Below are 22042 nucleotides of genomic sequence, written 5' to 3' on the forward strand. Positions count from 1 at the left end.
ATTCCTCTCAGCGCTGACGCCATTCTGCCTCTCCAAAAGACGGCCGGGCAGAGTTTCTCCATGCAGCTCATGATAATAATCAGGCCTGTGGTGACTTTCCTTTTAGTTACTGAAGTTTGCAAAGTCCCCCTAACTCACTGTATCTCTCTCTTCTCTCCCTTTCTCTCACTCTCTCCCTCTGCACAGGATTTGGCTTCATAACTTTCGAGGGCGAAGACGTCGTAGAGAAAGTCTGTGAAATTCATTTTCATGAAATCAATAATAAAATGGTGAGTCCACTCTTCTTTTCAATTCCAGGTTGGTGTTGAAGGATTAATGTTTGATTTCCTCTTTAATGGAGTGTTAATAGCAAAGAGTCAACGGTGTGTGTGGGGTGTAGGTGTATGTGTATGTGCACGCCTGTGTATATGTGAGTGTTTGTGGGCAGGTGTGCACACGCCTGTTTGTGTGTGTGTGTGCGCGTGCAGGCGCACTGGGTGTGTGTTTACATGCGCGTGCATGTATGTGTTTGTGTGGTGTGATGTGTGTGTGTGTGTGTGCATGCACGTGCCTGTGTCTGTGTGTGCACTCGATGGGTCTCTAGGATGGGGAGCTCAGTGGTGTGTACTGCCCAGAAACCGTGAAATTGTGTGTGTGAATTCCTCCTGTCAGGTTGAGGGACTGGTGAGAGGAACCTGTCCTTCTCTTCCAACCCCACCCATACCCACACCAGACACACACAGGCCTTGACTGCAGCCAGCTAGGGCAGGCAGAGAGTGTTGCTGGGAAGTCATTGGCAGAGGAAGAGTTCATTAACCAGGGATTAGAGCCTTCCAGGAAGCCCAGTAATGATCTGACTCATCACTCCTCACTGCTGTTGTCCTCTGCTTCAAAGCACACAGTCGAAAATATATGGTCATTCCGTCAGTTCAGCCGATCAGATGACTCATGCTCAATATCACAGGACATATTGTAGTCATCTGTTTCATGTCACATGTTGATGTACAGCAGACAGTTGTGAGTCTCTGTAGTGTGTGCCCCTCCAGTCCCCCTGGGTGTACACTGTGTATAGCCTACTGACTGGGTTGGCCCTGTGGCCTGTGATAGGCTAGAGGGAATGCTCTCTTCCTGTCACTCAATGGGTTGGGACTCCTTCCTTTACTATGTGGTCTCCTTCAGGACCATAGGAGCTGACTGACAGGGGCGGTGTAGTAGAAACAGATTCACTAGGGACCGGCTCTGCCATGTATGACCTTACTGGCTCTCTCTAACTCAGGGGAAGGCAACTAGATTCAGCAGCGTGTTGGTGTGCATGGTCGGGGGCCGGAACATAGTTGCACTGAACAAGAATATAAACGTAACATGTAAAGTGTTGGTCCCTTCTTTCATGAGCTGAAATAGAAAGATCCCAGAAATATTCCATACGCACAACAAGCTTTTTTCTCAAAAATGTTGTGCACAAATTTGTTTACATCCCTGTTAGTGAGCTTTTCTCCTTTGCCAAGATAAACCATCCACCTGAAAGGTGGGCATATCAAGAAACTGATTTAACAGCATGATCATTACACAGGTGTATCTAATGCAGGGGACAATAAAAGGCCACTCTAAAAATGTGTGCAGTTTTGTTACACACCACAATGCCACAGATGTCTCAAGTTTTAAGGAAGTGTGCAATTGGCATGCTGACTGCAGGAATGACCACCAGGGCTGTTGCCAGAGAATTGTATGTTAATTTCTCTACCATAAGAGTTAATTCACGTCATTTTAGAGAATTTGCCAGTACGTCCAACCGGCCTCACAACCACAGACCACGTGAATGACTTCTTGTTGGCGAGTGGTTTGCTGATGTCAATGTTGTAAACAGAGTGCCCCATGGTGGCGGTTGGGTTATGATATGGGCAGGCATAAACTACAGACAACGAACACAATTACATTTTATTGGTGGCAATTTGAATGCACAGAAATACCATGACTAGATCCTGAGGCCCATTTGTTAAGGTACTGTATCTGTGACTAACAGTTCCATATCTGTATTCCCAGTCATGTGAAATCCATAAATTAGGGCCTAATTTATTTATTTCAATTGACTGATTTCCTCATATGAACTGTATCAACTAAGCCCTAAAATAGATTGTTTTGACAATAGCAATAATTTCATATCTTCAGTACATTTAGACACAATCACATATCCATTTTTTTGTGTGGGAATACTTGGGAACAGATTTATTAAATGAAACACATTTTTTGCTGAATTCCTGGTGATTTTAGTATTTTTTGACAAAATATTCAACAAAAAAATGTATAAATAATAAGAATTGGCTAAAAACTTTGGGGGGGCCTAATATAAATCTCCCGCAGGCCGGTTTTGGCCCCTGGGCCACCTGTTGCCATCCTCTGCCCTAACTCATCCCCCTGCATCGCTCTGTGTGTGTGACAGCCCCTGCTGATCAAAGCCTTATACACAGCTGCCATAGGAATCACATAAGGAGAGAGGGAGGACATGAGAGGAAAGGGGAAAGCATTGGAGGAGAAGAGATGAGGAGATGAGAGGAAGAGTAGAGAATGGAGGAAGAGAGCAGGAAAGTAAAGGAGAGGAGAGGAAAGGAGAAGAGTAAAGGAGAGAAGGAGAGGATTAAAGGAAAGCTGAGAGATGGGAGGAGAGGAGAAACAGGCCTGGTTATCTGGTTATCTGAGCTGGAGATGAGATATTGTAGTCATTCTGATCCCTCTCCCCTCTCCATCCTCCTCTTTTGCTCTCTCTCTCTCTCTCTCTCTCTCTCTCTCTCTCTCTCTCTCTCTCTCTCTCTCTCCATCACAGACAAGCTGCTCCTTGAGCCCAGGGACAGAGAATGTCTGCCCGCAGTTCTATGAGACCAAGACAATGCTATCGATTTTTATATGATATTGCATCAAATGGTTTCATCGTTCAGGGAGCACCAAACCAGGGCTGCTATTTCGTTTTCCCTGCAGTGGATGGGAGCATTGTTTGTGCCATCCATCGACTGGCTGGATTGAATTGGACTAGCAGGGAATTGCATGCGTCGTTATCATCGGATGAGTAACTTCAGAGAAAATGAGGAGAATAAAAAGCTACTTCAAATACTCCAGGTTATTTGTCTTGTTGAAAATAGCAGAAGTTGATGTGCTGCTCTCTCTCTCTCTGTGCTGTAATGAGATGGTTGAGGAGCGTCTCTAAGACAACAGAGGAGAGGGTTTGGGGAGTTCAGCGAGCTTCTTTCCTCTATTAGAATCCACTTGTGGAGCTTCAGATCAAAGCTGTATCTGAAGCATCATCTGCTAACAGCCTGTGCTGTGTGTATTTGACTTGCTAATTCCACTCATCGTCATTATTATCATTGTTATTATTAAGTGAAATCCTGTGGCAGGCAGGGCCCTGTATTCACACACTTTAGTGTCTCTGTCTGTTTTGATTCTTCTCATCTCAGCCTCCTGCCATCTGTTGCTTTTTATTGACATTTTTATTGAACCTTTATTTATCCAGGCAAGTCAATCAAGAACAAATTCTTATTTCCAATGACGGCCTGGCAATTCCACAGTTGCATGATGAACCCTTCCTTTAATAGGGGATATAGTCAACTCAATGCCAGGCGACCGTCTGCGAGGGAATGCAGCAAAAATAAAAACACAGGCCACAGGTCCAGAGGGGTGGACGTTAGGGGAGGGCCAGCTAGTATGGGCCAGACTGTTGAGGCGAGGACGGAGAGTGTGTTGCCCAACGCCAACGCTTTTGATTTCCACTCTGGGCGTACGCAGCCCCCCATAAAACATTCAGAAGGCTTTGGCCCCTCAGAGCTCCGACAGAGAGAAGGATGGAGGGAAAACAGGTAAGATGTTTTAAAAAGGCTCAGGTTTGACCTTAGTATAACAAGAGGATTTTTTTTCAGGATTTAATATCTGAGTTCCCCCACTTAAGTCATTTCTGAAATGGACCTAATACATTCCCTCAATACCCGAGATCTCAGATAATTCATAGATATCCACTGGACATGACTCCCTGTAATGTTAAGATTTATAATAATAGCTCCTGGCGCTATCCCTTTGGTATACCCTTCCAAGTAGACCTGCCATTCTGCTACAGACAGCACAGACAGACAGACATACCATTCTGCTACAGACAGCACAGACAGACAGACATACCATTCTTTGCTTGGGAGCTCATCATCTTAGGGGTCCGGCGACAGTTAGGGTCAGTGCCCATTGAGACGTGTTCTGACCATGGTGTGTGTGTGTGTGTGTGTGTGTGAGTGGATCCTGGAGGACTTACTTAATCACTCAGGGTTCATGTGAGGAGCAGCACTGCACCCGGGATGGTATATGTATAGATGGGTTGACATAGTGGAGGAATGTGGGGGTCCCTCTGACCCAGTGAAACTATCCCCTCCTCTCCTACTACTCTCCTCCTCTCCTCTCCACCGCTCTGCCCATCAGGGGGGCTCCTGGCCTCTGGTGAGCCCCTTCCTGTCTCTCTGGGAAGTCCCATGTCAGGATGACATGCTGAATCTCCTGCCTGGCTGCACTCATCTACCCAGGCCTTGATCTGCTGGTTGGAGAAGTACTGGGTCTGAGTACCCCCCTCTCTCTTTCTCTCTCGCTCTCTCATTCTCTCTCTCTTTTGTTCTCTGTCTTTTTCTCTCTTCCTCTCTCTCTTTATCACTCTCTCTCTTTATCTCTCTCTCTTTCTCTCTCCCTCTCTCGCTCCCTCTTCCATTCAAAGCCTTTTCAGATCTGATTACTGTGAAGCCCCCAGGGCAGGAGCGAATCAGGAGCGAGAGAGTTATTGAGAAAATGGCCCTCTCTCTCTCTCTCTCTCCCTCCCTCTCTCTCTCTCTCTCTCTCTCTCAATGGCCTCCTGATCACCAACTCCCTCGGCCCCATCTACGAGGCGGCCAGGAGACGGAGGCTGAATGACAATAAGGTCTCACCTCATCTCTCTAGATATATCTTCAGGTGGCCTTGTATATCGACACGTGGTGGTGTGTGCTACAGACTAACACCTGTTCTATGCATTATGTTTATTTATGCTGTCAATTGGTAGAGGGGGTGCTGATTGGGTAGCTTATCACATAACCATTAGTCATTCAACCACACTTCCTCATGGAGAGGGTTCCTGGTTGGTGAGGAACATCTTAGTGTAGTAGAATCATAGTAGAACCATTGTGGGATGGTACATCTCATAGTGAAACCATAGTCTTGTAGCGGAACCGTAGTGTTGTAGTGGAAATGTAGTCTTGTAGTGGAACCGTAGTGTTGTAGTGGAACTGTAGTCTTGTTGTGGAACCATAGTCATGTAGTGGAACTGTAGTCGTGTAGTGCAACCACAGTATTGTAGGTAGTGGAACCATAGTATTTTAGTGGAACCACAGTCTTGTAGTGGAAACACAGTCTTGTAGTGAAACCATAGTCTTCTAGTGGAACCACAGTCTTGTAGTGAAACCATAGTCTTGTAGTGGAACCATAGTCTTGTAGTGGAACCACAGTCTTGTAGTGAAACCATAGTCTTGTAGTGGAACCACAGTCTTGTAGTGAAACCATAGTCTTGTAGTGGAACCACAGTCTTGTAGTGAAACCATAGTTTTGTAGTGGAACCACAGTCTTGTAGTGAAACCATAGTCTTCTAGTGTAACCACAGTCTTGTAGTGAAACCATAGTCTTCTAGTGTAACCACAGTCTTGTAGTGAAACCACAGTCTTGGAGTGGAACCACAGTCTTGTAGTGAAACCATAGTCTTGTAGTGGAACCACAGTCTTGTAGTGAAACCATAGTCTTGTAGTGGAACCACAGTCTTGTAGTGAAACCATAGTTTTGTAGTGGAACCACAGTCTTGTAGTGAAACCATAGTCTTCTAGTGTAACCACAGTCTTGTAGTGAAACCATAGTCTTCTAGTGTAACCACAGTCTTGTAGTGAAACCATAGTCTTGGAGTGGAACCACAGTCTTGTAGTGAAACCATAGTCTTCTAGTGTAACCACAGTCTTGTAGTGAAACCATAGTCTTCTAGTGGAACCACAGTCTTGTAGTGAAACCATAGTCTTGGAGTGGAACCACAGTCTTGTAGTGAAACCATAGTCTTCTAGTGTAACCACAGTCTTGTAGTGAAACCATAGTCTTCTAGTGTAACCACAGTCTTGTAGTGAAACCATAGTCTTGGAGTGGAACCACAGTCTTGTAGTGAAACCATAGTCTTGGAGTGGAACCACAGTCTTGTAGTGAAACCATAGTCTTGTAGTGGAACCACAGTCTTGTAGTGGAACCAAAAAGCTGCAGTGTGGCACCGTGTGGAGGGAACCGTGAGAAACTGACAGCACTTCAGCACTAGTGTGACATTTATCATGAGGCAGAGATTGTCATTCATTTGTGCAAACTTGTGTGCTGGGCCTAATGGGCTGCTGTTGGCCATGCTGATGAGCCCTGATGGATGACTGGTAGGACGGCCAGGGACGATGAGGGAGGAGTGATACACTGTCTGTCAGTCAGTCAGCAGAGCACACACGCTCACACACACACACACCATGTTACAGCAGCACTACACGCCATGCTGCAGTGCCTCTCTGACAGATGGGACCTCTCAGACACACTCAGCTTTAAGGAAACACTGATTTTGGGGCTCACTGGGACCCACTGTATTATTCCTCTTTAATTGCTATACACATCTGAATATATCACACAGTTTATTGTTTAAACTGCCTTCATTTTGCTGGACCCCAGGAAGAGCAGCTAATGGGGATCCATAATAAATACAAATTCAGTGTTTATTTTGTATTGCATTAATCAATTATTTTCTCAATTTCTCAAATGCCACCACGCAGTGCTTTACAACTTCAAGCCTGAAATCCTTGTCTCTTTTGGACACCTCTTCCTGAGTGTCCTGTGTTTTGTTGGAGGTGCTTTGAGTTAGTCAGAAGGTGATGTGTCCACATTTTCCAAGTAGGGTGATAGTTTTGGCACACTGGGGCAGGAAGAGAAACTGTGGCGCAATGTGAATGTGGTGGAGTTTGGGTTTGGAAGCAGACTGGTAACTGTCATCAGCTGCTGCCATTGGATTTGTAGCTAGATGTTTCATCTCAGCAGGTTGTAACAGAGTTAATTATCCTCTAATCAAAATATATTAATTCAATGAAAAGACCAGAAGGTACATTTCAGGAGGGAGAAAGCTGCCGCTCCAACTCTGAGTCAGGGCTGACTTTGTCAAAGTGACACAACAGAAGTCATATTTTGAAGTAAAGCTGTTCTAGTGGGAGTTGCTTTAGCACAGAGAGAACTACAGGCAGAGGCAGGGAAGTGGCAGAGGCAGAGAGAGAGAGAGAGAGAGAGAGAGAGAGAGAGAGAGAGAGAGAGAGAGATTAGAGTGAGTAAGAGAGACGTCTGTATAATCTAACTCAGGGGAGAGGAAACAGGCCAGAGGCCTCACATTTCAGGATTTCTATTTGGTTTCTGGTGCTCACTTCCCCATTGTAAAATAGATGTTCTCCGACGTGGAGACATATAGCTCCTGACAGATGTTTTTCTGCGTGCGTGCATGTATGTTTGTGTGTGTGTGTGATGGGGGAAATATTGATTTCTGTGTCATAGGCAAAGTTGCTGTACATGTATCAGTAATAACCACAGTCCCAAGTCTCTCATGTCATGTAATTCAAGTTTCAAGGAGTTCTGCTCTCCTGGTAAACCTGGGCCTTTCTCATACCTTTCAGCTTACCTTCCCCCCTGTGATTGCCAGTAGTATCCCTGATTGGAGGGAGCTGTCACGTCCTGACCGTAGTTCCTTTTTTTTGTCTCTATTTTGGTTTGGTCAGGGCATGAGCTGGGGTGGGCATTCTATGTTTTTCACTCTATGTTTTGTTCTGTGTGTTGTATTTCTATGTGTTTGGCCTGGTATGGTTCCCAATCAGAGGCAGCTGTCAATCATTGTCTCTGATTAAGAACCATACTTAGGTAGCCTGTTCCCACCTGTGTTTGTGGGTAGTTGTTTTCTGTTTTTGTATTCTGTACCAGACAGAACTATTTCGGTTTCGTTCATTCTCGTTTGTTGTTTTTCCATTCAGTGTTCAATTCATAATAAAAGATGAACACGTACCACGCTGCACCTTGGTCCTCACCTTCTTCAACCCACGACACCTGTTACAGGAGGCTAGGAATATGAGGGAACAGTAGGATGGTTCTGATGTTATAGTTAATGGCAGGTTGCCCCTCTCTTTGACAAGAGTCATTTAGTCATCCCTCCAATCGAAGCAATGATTTCTGCTCCCTCCGCCATCCAGACCGCCTTCCTATATGAATGCATAATGAACACCTATCAAGTAGTGGCTCAGATCTGTAAATGGGAGTAGTGTGCTGTTAAAATGGGCCATATTTTAGTGAACTGCTTCAAGGTAATGTTCTTAAATGTGTCATTTATGATATTCCTCAATAGAGAATGATCACTGCCGCAGGGATGAATTTTCAGTTAGTGGTCAATTTCTTAGTCAGGTCCCCTGACATGGCCAACCAATTACCGTAGTGAGCAGGGAGGCAGGCAGGCAAGGAGGCAGGCAGACAAGAAGCACTGCTTCCAGCCCACACTGAATGAAGAAGGGAGGGAAGGCTGTAAACTTGAGGTGTGTTTACTTGAGGATCGGAATGTTGAAAGATACTATGTGCAGTACCAGTCAAAAGTTTGGACACATCCAGGGTTTTTCTTTATCTTAACTATTTTTCTACATTGTAGAATAATAGTGAACACATCAAAACTATGAAGTAACACATATGAAATGTAGTAATCAAAACAGTGTTAAACAAATCAAAATATATTTTATATTTTAGATTATTCAAAGTATCCCTTTTTTAAATTATTTTAATCATTATTATTATTATTTTTTTTGTTACCCCTTTTTGGTGGTATTCAATTGGTAGTTACAGTCTTGTCCCATTGCTGCAACTCCCGTACAGACTCAGGAGAGGCGAAGGTCAAGAGCTGTGCATCCTCCGAAACACAACCCAGCCAAGCCACGCTGCTTCTTGACACAATGCCTGCTTAACCCGGAACCCAACCTCACCAATGTGTCAGAGGAAACACTACACCTGGCGACCGTGTCAGCGTCATTGTGCCCGGCCCACCATAGGAGTCGCTAGTGCGTGATGGGACAAGAACATCCCAGCCACGTTTCATCTTCAATGCCCTTGCTGATGGAGGGAGGTTTTCACTCAAAATCTCACGATACATTGCCCCATTTATTCTTTCCTTTACACGGATCAGTCCTCCTGGTCCCTTTGCAGAAAAACAGCCCCAAAACATGATGTTTCCACCCTCATGCTTCACAGTAGGTATAGCGTTCTTTGGATGCAACTCAGCATTCTTTGTCCTCCAAACACAACGAGTTGAGTTTTTACCAAAAAGTAATATTTTGGTTTCATCTGACCATATGACATTCTCCCAATCTTCTTCTGGATCATCCAAATGCTCTCTAGCAAACTTCAGACGGGCCTGGACATGTACTGGCTTAAGCAGGGGGACACGTCTGGCACTGCAGGATTTGAGTCCCTGGCGGCGTAGTGTGTTACTGATGGTAGGCTTTGTTACTTTGGTCCCAGCTCTCTGCAGGTCATTCACTAGGTCCCCCGTGTGGTTCTGGAATTTTTGCTCACCGTTCTTGTGATCATTTTGACCCCCACGAGGTGAGATCTTGCGTGGAGCCCCAGATCGAGGGAGATTATCAGTGGTCTTGTATGTCTTCCATTTCCTAATAATTGCTCCCACAGTTGATTTCTTCCAACCAAGCTGCTTACCTATTGCAGATTCAGTCTTCCCAGCCTGGTGCAGGTCTACAATTTAGTTTCTGGTGTCCTTTGACAGCTCTTTGGTCTTGGCCATAGTGGAGTTTGGAGTGTGACTGTTTGAGGTTGGGGACAGGTGTCTTTTATACTGATAACAGGTGCCATTAATACAGGTAATGAGTGGAGGACAGAGGAGCCTCTTAAAGAAGAAGTTACAGGTCTGTGAGAGCCAGAAATCTTGCTTGTTTGTAGGTGACCAAATTTTCCACCATAATTTGCAAATAAATTCATAAAAAATCCTACAATGTGATTTTCTGGATTTTTTTCTAATTTTGTCTGTCATAGTTGAAGTGTACCTATGATGAAAATTACAGGCCTCTCTCATCTTTTTAAGTGGGAGAACTTGCACAATTTGTGGCTGACTAAATACTTTTTTGCCCCACTGTATTATTTGACTAAAACATAATCATTTCCAACCTTGCCTTTGTATACGATCAGATACCGTGCCATCAGAAAGTATTCACATCACTTTACTTTTTTTGCATTTTGTTGTGTTACTGCCAGAATTTAAAATGGATTCAATTGAGATTTTGTCACTGGCCTACACACAATACCCCATAGGGCTCTATTTTAATAAACCTAACGCCATGGTGAATCTGCACATGGTGAAGTGCAGGCGGTAGCGCTATAGGTTCAGGGATGTGTCGAGGCTTGGCCCCTCACTGACCTATCAGAACGTGCTCCATGGAGAAATACAGTGCCTTGCGAAAGTATTCAGCCCCCTTGAACTTTGTGACCTTTTGCCACATTTCAGGCTTCAAACATAAAGATATAAAATTTTATTTTTTTGTGAAGAATCAACAACAGGTGGGACACAATCATGAAGTGGAACGACATTTATTGGATATTTCAAACTTTTTTAACAAATCAAAAACTGAAAAATTGGGTGTGCAAAATTATTCAGCCCCTTTACTTTCAGTGCAGCAAACTCTCTCCAGAAGTTCAGTGAGGATCTCTGAATGATCCAATGTTGACCTAAATGACTAATGATGATAAATACAATCCACCTGTGTATAATCAAGTCTCCGTATAAATGCACCTGCACTGTGATAGTCTCAGAGGTCCGTTAAAAGCGCAGAGAGCATCATGAAGAACAAGGAACACACCAGGCAGGTCCGAGATACTGTTGTGAAGAAGTTTAAAGCCGGATTTGGATACAAAAAGATTTCCCAAGCTTTAAATATCCCAAGGAGCACTGTGCAAGTGATAATATTGAAATGGAAGGAGTATCAGACCACTGCAAATCTACCAAGACCTGGCCGTCCCTCTAAACTTTCAGCTCATACAAGGAGAAGACTGATCAGAGATGCCGCCAAGAGGCCCATGATCACTCTGGATGAACTGCAGAGATCTACAGCTGAGGTGGGAGACTCTGTCCATAGGACAACAATCAGTCGTATATTGCACAAATCTGGCCTTTATGGAAGAGTGGCAAGAAGAAAGCCATTTCTTAAAGATATCCATAAAAAGTGTTGTTTAAAGTTTGCCACAAGCCACCTGGGAGACACACCAAACATGTGGAAGAAGGTGCTCTGGTCAGATGAAACCAAAATTGAACTTTTTGGCAACAATGCAAAACGTTATGTTTGGCGTAAAAGCAACACAGCTCATCACCCTGAACACACCATCCCCACTGTCAAACATGGTGGTGGCAGCATCATGGTTTGGGCATGCTTTTCTTCAGTAGGGACAGGGAAGATGGTTAAAATTGATGGGAAGATGGATGGAGCCATATACAGGACCATTCTGGAAGAAAATCTGATGGAGTCTGCAAAAGACCTGAGACTGGGACGGAGATTTGTCTTCCAACAAGACAATGATCCAAAACATAAAGCAAAATCTACAATGGAATGGTTCAAAAATAAACATATCCAGGTGTTAGAATGGCCAAGTCAAAGTCCAGACCTGAATCCAATCGAGAATCTGTGGAAAGAACTGAAAATTGCTGTTCACAAATGCTCTCCATCCAACCTCACTGAGCTCGAGCTGTTTTGCAAGGAGGAATGGGAAAAAAATTCAGTCTCTCGATGTGCAAAACTGATAGAGACATACCCCAAGCGACTTACAGCTGTAATCGCAGCAAAAGGTGGCGCTACAAAGTATAATAATTTTTGCACGCCCAATTTTTCAGTTTTTGATTTGTTAAAAAAGTTTGAAATATCCAATAAATGTCGTTCCACTTCATGATTGTGTCCCACTTGTTGTTGATTCTTCACAAAAAAATACAGTTTTATATCTTTATGTTTGAAGCCTGAAATGTGGCAAAAGGTCGCAAAGTTCAAGGGGGCCGAATACTTTCGCAAGGCACTGTATGTGGTTGCTTCAGGTTGTGTGTTTACAGTCTTTTATGTGTTGCCTTGGAATCAACTCAAATTCCAATGTTAATCCGTTATAGTTGTTAAATGACTTACAGAAACGAAATAACAAAATGTAGACCTATCCCATCTTTGATAAATAGGATAACTTGAACCCATTTGCAGTCCACATTGTTCTAAGTAATTGCATGGCTTCAATAGCATTAACACTGATATAGGGGCTAGACCTACTGTAAATTACATTATGGCTGAGCATGGACATTGTCAATAAGTAAGATTAAATTAATTATTGATAAGGCCTAAAAAGAGAACTAATAATTCAAATTCATTTCTAAACAAAACGAAACAACAACAACAACAACAAAGGCTAGGTCACATTTACAGGCACCACCATTTCTCCCCATAGGCCTGTAATATTAAAACAACACAAACTAGGAGGGTTTTATGCACATCCAAAACTGGACCTGCATGTCTAAAATAATGGCAGTATTATTTCTTAAAACTGCGTTGTTGGTTAAGGGCTTGTAAGTACTTCACTGTTGTATTCGGCGCATGTGACAAATCAAATTTGATTTGATTTAATAGAGTTTAACATGATTTTTCAATGACTACCTCATCTCTGTACCCCACACATACAATTATCTGTAAGGTCCCGCAGTAGAGCAGTGAATTTCAAACACAAAGACCATAGAGGTTTTGCAATGTCTCGCAAAGAAGCATTTGTAAATGGGTTAAAGCTGACATTTAATATCCCTTTGAGAATGGGGAAGTTATTAATTACCCAGTCACTACAAAGATACAGGCGTCCTTCCTAACTCAGTTGCCGGAAAGGAAGGAAACCTCTCAGAGATTTCACCATGAGGCCAAGGGTGACTTTAAAACCGTTACAGAGTTTAATGACTGTGATGGGAGAACACTGAGGGTTGATCAACAACATTGTAGTTACTCAACAATACTAACCTAAGAAGGAAGGCTGTACAGAATAAAAAATATTCTAAAACATGCATCCTGTTTGCAACAAGGAACTAAAGTCAAACTGCCAAAAAAATACAATCATCGCAACTCTGCAGATTTTGTTGTGAGGATATAGAAGCTATAGGCCATTTATTTTTGGTATTGCCCTCAGGTAGCCTGTTTCTGGTCTCATATAACAATGACATTGATCTAAAATTGACCCTAGAAATAGTACTGTTAGGAGATCTGGAGAGACCGTCAATTACTAATATACTAATACTCTTAGTAAAAGTATTTATCTTCAACTCGCAATCTGTGGATTCTATTAGATTAGATAGATTGAAATTGAATGTTAAATATCACAGCATAGTTGAAAGATATGTAGTGTGTAGGAATCTGAAGAGGGTGGCCAGCAGAGATAGATGGGATGGGCTGAGGGAAGCTGAGGGTTGGGATGTGGAATTGGAGACACGTGGGAGTGGAGTTGCTGTGCAGGGGATAGAATGCCGGTCAAAGATATAATTTAAAAAATAAAGTCAAAATAAAACATAACAAAAGTACGTTTGAATGACACTGAGGGACAGTGTTCTTACAGCTAATACCTGTTTGCCTGAGGCTGATGCCGTGTAGGTGTTTGTACACGCATATACACACACTCTCATTCAAATGCAGACATGGACACACATGCACTCAAATATATTCAGTTGGCTGTTGTGATTTTTGTTGTCCTTGAAGTCTTTTGTTTTTTGCATTGTTGTTTTCAGTTTTCCTTTGTCTTTCTCTTTTTTTCTGTTTTGTTCATTTAGTTGGTTGTTGGTGCATTGGGTGACGGGGGGTTGTTGGTGCATTGGGTGACGGGGGGTTGTTGGTGCATTGGGTGACGGGGGGTTGTTGGTGCATTGGGTGACGGGGGGCTGTTGGTGCATTGGGTGACGGGGGGCTGTTGGTGCATTGGGTGACGGGGGGCTGTTGGTGCATTGGGTGACGGGGGGTTGTTGGTGCATTGGGTGACGGGGGGCTGTTGGTGCATTGGGTGACGGGGGGCTGTTGGTGCATTGGGTGACGGGGGGTTGTTGGTGCATTGGGTGACGGGGGGTTGTTGGTGCATTGGGTGACGGGGGGTTGTTGGTGCATTGGGTGACGGGGGGCTGTTGGTGCATTGGGTGACGGGAGGTTGTTGGTGCATTGGGTGACGGGGGGCTGTTGGTGCATTGAGTGACGGGGGGCTGTTGGTGCATTGGGTGACGGGGGGCTGTTGGTGCATTGGGTGACGGGGGGTTGTTGGTGCATTGGGTGACGGGGGGCTGTTGGTGCAAATGATCCAGAATGCGGCAGCCCGCCTGGTGTTCAACCTTCCCAAGTTCTCCCATGGCACCTCGCTTCTCTGTACACTCCATTGACGTCCAGTCAAAGCTCGTGGTACTTGCCTACGGAGCAGCAAGAGGAACTGCCCCTCTCTGCTTTTCATGCTATGCTTAAACCCTACACCCCAACCCGAGCACTCCATTCTGACACCTCTGGTCTCTTGGCCCTCCCACCCTTACAGGGTTTCAGCACCCGCTCAGCCCAGTCAAAACTCTTCTCTGTTCTGCCATCCTAATGGTGGAACGTGTTTCTCCCTGAAGCTAGGACAGCAGAATCCCTGCCCATCTTACAAAAACGTCTGAAACCCTACCTCTTCAAAGAGTATCAAATCAAATGAAATTGTATTTGTCACATACACATGTTTAGCAGATGTTAATGCGAGTGTAGCGAAATGCTTGTGCTTCTGGTTCCCACCATGCAGTAATAACTAACAAGTCATCTAACCTAACAATTTCCCAACAAATACCTTATACGTGTATTTCAATATATGAATGAGTGATGGCCGAACGGCATAGGCAAGATGCAGTAGATGGTATAGAGTACATCTACTGCATCTTGCCTATGCCGTTCAGCCATCGCTCATTCATATTATGTACATATTCTTATTCATTCCTTTACACGTGTGTGTATAAGATATTTGTTGGGAAATTGTTAGGTTAGATGACTTGTTAGTTATTACTGCATGGTTGGAACCAGAAGCACAAGCATTTCGCTACACTCGCATTAACATCTGCTAAACATGTATCTTAAACAATCCTACAGCGCCCCGACACTCCACCCACCAAAACAAAAAACTATGCCTTTCGTGAACTAACACTCGCACTTGACTTTTCTTTTTACTAGCTCTGACCTTGCTAATAGCTTTATTTATTTATTTTATTTTATTTAACCTTTATTTAACCAGGTAGGTATTTAACCTGGTCAAGATAAAGCGTAGCAATTTGACACATACAACAACACAGAGTTACACATGGAATAAACAAAACATACAGTCAATAATACAGTAGAACAAAAGAAAACAAAAAGTCTATATACAGTGAGTGCAAATGAGGTAAGTTAAGGAAATAAATAGGCCATGGTGGAGAAGTAATTACAATATAGCAATTAAACACTGGAATGGTAGATCGGCAGAAGATGAATGTGCAGGTAGAGATACTGGGGTGCAAAGGAGCAAAATAAATAAATACCAGTATGGGGATGAGGTAGGTAGATAGATGGGCTGTTTACAGATGGGCTATGTACAGGTGCAGTGATCTGTAAGCTGCTCTGACAGCTAGTGCTTAAAGCTAGTGAGGGAGATGTGAGTCTCCAGCTTCAGAGATTTTTGCAATTCGTTCCAGTCATGGGCAGCAGAGAACTGGAAGGAAAGACAACCAAAGGGGGAATTGGCTTTGGGGATGACCAGTGAGATATATCTGCTGGAGCGCGTGCTACGAGTGGGTGCTGCTATGGTGACCAGTGAGCTGAGATAAGGCGGGGCTTTACCTAGCAGAGACTTGTAGATAACCTGTAGCCAGTGGGTTTGGCGACGAGTATGAAGCGAGGGCCAACCAACGAGAGCGTACAGGTCAATGGTGGGTTGTGTATGGGGCTTTGGAGACAAACGGATGGCACTGTGATAGACTGCATCCAGTTTGTTAGAGTGTTGGAGGCTATTTTATAGATGACATCACCTGAAGTCGAGGATCGGTAGGATGGTCAGTTTTACGAGGGTATGTTTGGCAGCATGAGTGAAGGATGCTTTGTTGCGATATAGGAAGCCGATTCTACATTTAATTTTGGATTGGAGATGCTTAATGTGAGTCTGGAAGGAGAGTTTACAGTCTAACCAGACACCCAGGTATTTGTAGTTGTCCACGTATTCTAAGTCAGAGCCGTCCAGAGTAGTGATGCTGGATGGGCAGGCAGGTGTGGGCAGTGATCGGTTGAATAGCATGCATTTAGTTTTACGTGCGTTTAAGAGCAGTTGGAGGCCACGGAAGGAGAGTTGTATGGCATTGAAGCTCGTCTGGAGGTTAGTTAACACAGTATCCAAGGAAGGGCCAGAAGTATACAGAATTGTGTCGTCTGCGTAGAGGTGGATCAGAGAATCACCAGCAGCAAGAGCAACATAATTGATGTATACAGAATAGCTACTTTATTGAAGAAAAATGTAATTACCATGACGGTGAGATGTGGTTGTCCCACCTATTTTAAGATGAATGCACTAATTGTAAATCGCTCTAGATAAGAGTGCATGCTAAATTACTAAAAAGTACATGTAAAATGTCAGAATGTCCTGAATCGACCCTCTTAAAGTGTGATGATGTTTGCACTGAGTTATAAGTCATTTCACCCTTTTAAACAACCTTCATTGTCAATATTCAGCAGTCTTATAGCTGTGAGCTCATTTTTCATAAGTGAATAATCCCATGCCCTGTGCCCAGAGGCTTGGCATCACTCAGCTGACTGGCATTTTCACACCATCACTGCTTTTTACTGTTCAGCTGGGACTTGGAAGGCCATAGTGGATGATTCATGCCGCTTCCTTTCTCCAGCGTGCTCTTTTAAGTAGACTGATATAATCCACTCTGTAGTGCGTCCCAGTGGAAAGCATGGCTGCAGGCTTGATAGAGGCCTGATACAGGGCTGATACAGAGCTGACACGCCCATACACTACCCCACAACACCCACAAGGTTAATGTGAATGAGAGATCAATTGTGAAGGTCACGACCGCTGGCTAAATCCTGCCCTCTCAGTCTGGCATGGAGTCAGCTGTGTTTTAGAGATGGTGATGCTTACTAATACACGTGTGTGTGTTCAGGAGGGAAGAGGATGCTCTGAGGGAGCCTGATTGAGAGTCTCAGGTCTGAGTAGTGAACTCTTCTCTTGGCCCGTCTCATCCCCATGTCTTTCTGTGTTTGACAGCCTTCGCACACTCACCGCCAAGCTCCCGGCTCATTTTTTACAGACGACAGGAGAGTAGAGCTATCCCACTGAATTACTGACACACTCCAACCAGTCCTGACTGACTCACAGTAGCCAGCCAGGGGATTCACTCCCACCCAGCCCATGTGGTTGCTGGGCCATCCACCACTGTGACAGTGGGCAGTGTAGTATGTATGGTGGTGGAGGGACTGGAGCCGGTGGGGAGGGGAATGTACTTAATTAGAATTAGAATTTGGTGGGTGTTATATTTTTCCTATTTCACACGTGTACAAGTGTGTATTAATTGGAAATATGTTTTTCTTCATTTACCAACTACCCCTGTGACACCCTCAGACAGTGGGGTCACGGCCAGGGTCTGCCATTATCAAAAGCGACCCTGGAGCAATTAGGGTTTAAGTGCCTTTCTCAAGGGCACATCAGCAGATTTTTCACCTTGTCAGCTCAGGGATTCAAACTAGCGATTTTTTTGGTTACTTGCCCAACGCTCTAACTGCTATGCTATCTATCTTTACCAGGCACTTCCTGTGCTTGTTCCTGAGCTGCTATCCAGCTGAACACCACCCAGACACCGAGTTCCCTATTGGACAGGAAGTGTGTGTAGGTGTGTGAGCACCAGTCAGTGTGTAGAGACTTTTAATGGTCCTATTTGTCCTGCCTGGTTCCTCTTCACTCAGTAGGTCATTCCATGACAATTAGGCCGCTACTGCACTCTCCTGCTCTGCTCACCCCATCCCACACATTACAGGTATTTAACCTCCCATTTGCTTTGATTGGAAAATGATGGCAGTCTGAAAATTGACGCTCTCGCAGGGTAGAAAGTGTAGAGATGCACAATGGGGCTGAGAGAACGGAGCGGCGTCGCTAGCCAAGAGGACAGGGGCCCTGCGACAGCTACAAAGAGTATTCAGCAAACGAAGGGACAGTGTGTTTCAGTTGCCTCTGCTTTCTTTAAGTGATTGGCCCTCCAACAGCCACAGATCTTAGTGGTCTTACACTGCAACTTCTCTGGAGATAGCGAGCCTTCACACTAACACAGCACAGCGCTAATTCAAACACAGCAACCTTCACACTTAGGCACTTTTATTCTAACTCAGCAACTCACACTGTATAATATCTCTGTATAATACCAGGCTGTTTCTACATTGGAGGATCAGTGGAGGAGTAGTGATATTTACCAGGAGCCTGTCAGAGCAAAGATGCAGCCCTGGTCATTTGTATGGATGCTGGGGTTTACCTGCACTGTGCTGTGGTATCCAACCCAACAGGAGAAGCAGCTTGTTTTGAGCAGTGGGCAGGATGACATGCATGTGAATGTGAATAGCAGCAGAGAGAGGGAGACCCTGTTAAAGCTGAGGCTTTAGGGTAGACACAAAGCCAGGAGGCAGACAGACAAACAGATGGACAGGCCTAGAGCCCAGGCAGGCAGTGGAGCAGACAGATTGTGCGGTGTAGTGAACAGGCTCGGCCTACCAAAGAGAAGAGCAGGCGATAGACAAACGGCACAGACACGCCAGCTCTGTCAGCCCAGCCACTCACACAGATATGCACGCTCCTGTATATTTATAAAGCTCAGATAGATGTGTGGTAAATAGGATAAAGCTAGAGATGACTTTCTCACTGGGTTGGATGAAAACCTCTCTCCCTCTCCCCCATCTCCTTTTCCCTATCAGTCTGTCAGAGTGGAATGTTATATCTGTTCTGATCCCTCCCCCACCACGACAACCACCACCACACACACCCCTCCTAGACAGGTCCTGCTCTGTTTACCCCAGCTGCTCCTCTCTGAAGGATGGATGTGATTGTGAAGTTTCGGATTTTGTGCATGTGTGTGTGTGTGCGTGTGTGTGCCCGTGTGTGGATGTATGTGTGTGGTCTCATGTTTTTATATGTCTATGCAGATACATATCCTCCTCCTACAGTATGGATATCAGAGATGTAACAGGTCTATATATGCTATATGCTATGTACAGTTGAAGTCGTAAGTTTACATACACCTTAGCCAAATACATTTAAACTCGGTTTTTCACAATTCCTGACATTTAATCCTCGTAAAAATTCCCAGTCTTAGGTCAGTTAGGATCATCACTTTATTTTAAGAATGTGAAATGTCAGAATAATAGTAGAGAGAATTATTTCTTTCAGCTTTTATTTCTTTCATCACATTCCCAGTGGGTCAGAAGTTTACATACACTTAATTAGTATTTGGTAGCATTGGGTTTAAATTGTTACACTTTACGAGTAGCCTTCCACAAGCTTCCCACAATAAGTTGGGTTCATTTTGTCACATTACTCCTGACAGAGCTGGTGTAACTGAGTCAGGTTTGTAGGCCTCCTTGCTTGCACATGCTTTTTCAGTTCTGCCCAGAAATGTTCTATAGGATTGAGGTCAGGGCTTTGTGATGGCCACTCCAATACCTTGACTGTGTTGTCCTTAAGCCGTTTTGCCACAACTTTGGAAGTATGCTTGGGGTCATTGTTCATTTGGATGACCCATTTGCGACCAAGCTTTAACTTCCTGAATGATGTCTTAAGATGTTGCGTCAATATATCCACATAATTGTCCTACCTCATGATGCCATCTATTTTGTGAAGTGCACCACTCCCTCCTGCAGCAAAGCACCCCCACAACATGATGCTGCCACCCCCGGCTTCACGGTTGGGATTGTGTTCTTTGGCTTGCAAGCCTCTCCCTTTTTCCTCGTAACATAACGATGGTCATTATGGCCAAAAGGTTCTACTTTTGTTTTTGTTTCATCAGACCAGAGGACATTTCTCAAAAAAGTAGGATCTTTGTCCCAATGTGCAGTTGCAAACCGTAGTCTGGCTTTTTTATTGGCGGTTTTGGAGCAGTGGCTTCTTCCTTGCTGAGCGGCTTTTCAGGTTATGTCGATATAGGACTCGCTTTACTGTGGATATAGATACGTTTGTACCTGTTTCCTCCAGCATCTTCACAAGGTCCTTTGCTGTTGTTCTAGGATTGATTTGCACTTTTCACCACAAAGTACGTTCATTTCTAGGTGACAGAATGCGTCTCCTTCCTGAGCGGTATGACGGCTGCGTGGCCCCATGGTGTTTATACTTGCGTACTATTGTTTGTACAGATGAATGTGGTACCTTCAGGCATTTGGAAATTGCTCCCAAGGATGAACCAGAGGTCTTGGCTGATTTCTTTTGATTTTCCCATGATGTCAAGCAAAGAGGCGCTGAGTTTGGAGGTAGGCCTTGAAATACATCCACAGGTACACCTCCAATTGACTCAAATGATATCAGTTAGCCTATCAGAAGCTTCTAAAGCCATTACATAATTTTCTGGAATTTTCCAAGCTGTTTAAAGGCACAGTCAACTTAGTGTATGTAAACTTCTGACCCACTGGAATTGTGATACAGTGAATTATAAGTGAAATAATCTGTCTGTAAACAATTTTGGGAAAAATGACTTGTGTCATGCACAAAGTACATGTCCTAACTGACTTGCCAAAACTATAGTTTGTTAACAAGAAATCTGTGGAGTGGTTGGAAAATTTGTCTTAATGACTCCAACCTAAGTGTATGTAAACTTCCGACTCCAACTGTATATGCTATATATATATATATGTAAACATTTGTACTCTATGTCATGTCAGTCTTAAGAGAGTAAAACAAAGTGTGTATGAGAGCAGAGAGGAGATGGCAGGAGAGAGAGAAACAGAGAGAGAGAGAGAGAGAGAGAGAGAGAGAGAGAGAGAGAACACGCTCCAGGTGGAATGGGCTGTCTCTTTCTATCTTACTCTTTCCTAGACAATAATTTGAATAAAATTACAGAAAAACAAAAGTATTCACTGACTGAGATGATGGGGGCTGTCTAAAGTGTTTGTGTGGAAGTCATGGGGGGTATTCTTTCTCCTCCCTATTCCTCGGTCAGACTATTCCTGAATGATAAGACGCCCTTGCCAGGATTAGAATCAATATGAAGGCTCACCACTAGAGGGTGCTTTTTCAGTGGTGCTGATAAACAGGTTACTGTGGTATTGCATAATAGGAAGTGGCTACAGGAAGTATTTAGAAAACAGCCTGTGTGCCATCGATATGAGTCAGAAACATTTATTCTACTGTCAAAATGTATGACAAAGTTGTAATAGTATGATTTTAGTCATATAGTCAGTCTCTTCCAAAATAACATTTTGTGAGACTTATAGCTGTGACTGCATCACAACGTAAATGAAGGTTGGGTTTGTTTCAATCCTGCCCACATGCCCTCAGCTGGCAGCACAAAAGCAATCATAATTCAGAGTGCATCTGCACACGGCCCAATCACAAGGCCCGTGGTAAATTTGGGTGGACTTTGGATATCTATGGGGCTAGTTCGGACCATCTGTAAATTACACAATGAACATGGGACAATATGTAGAAAATTCCAATAGTTCCAAAATTCTAGTAGAAAAAAAAGAAAAATAACACAAGGAATAAATACACAATGAGTAACGATAACTTGGCCATATACACTGGGTACCAGTACCAAGTCGATGTGCTCACCGTCATGGTTTTGTTTTTGACCCAAGGTTATTTTATCATCTATTGTCGCTCTGGATGTCTGCCTAGTTGAGGGCTTCTCTTCAGCCCTGGATGTCTGCCTAGTTGAGGACTTCTCTTCAGCCCTGGATGTCTGCCTAGTTGAGGGCCCCTCTTCAGCCCT

At 44.0% G+C, this 22042-nt stretch overlaps 1 protein-coding gene across 24 annotated transcripts in view; it reads left to right on the forward strand.

The window, feature by feature from the left end:
• The window catches only part of LOC109892571 (RNA-binding protein Musashi homolog 2), a 381702-nt gene that overhangs the window by 277302 nt on the left and 82358 nt on the right, over nt 1–22042 (forward strand). For all 24 annotated transcript variants that reach the window (XR_004210228.1, XR_004210227.1, XR_004210229.1 and 21 more), the window contains exon 8: nt 187–269. Coding sequence is in view for 17 of the 24 variants with exons in the window: in XM_031826490.1 (XP_031682350.1) it covers nt 187–269 (83 nt within the window). In the remaining 7 variants the exon portion in view is untranslated. The remainder of the gene's footprint in view (nt 1–186; nt 270–22042) is intronic.

Source organism: Oncorhynchus kisutch, linkage group LG6, assembly GCF_002021735.2.
Source record: "Oncorhynchus kisutch isolate 150728-3 linkage group LG6, Okis_V2, whole genome shotgun sequence".
Classification (NCBI taxonomy): Eukaryota; Metazoa; Chordata; class Actinopteri; order Salmoniformes; family Salmonidae; genus Oncorhynchus; species Oncorhynchus kisutch.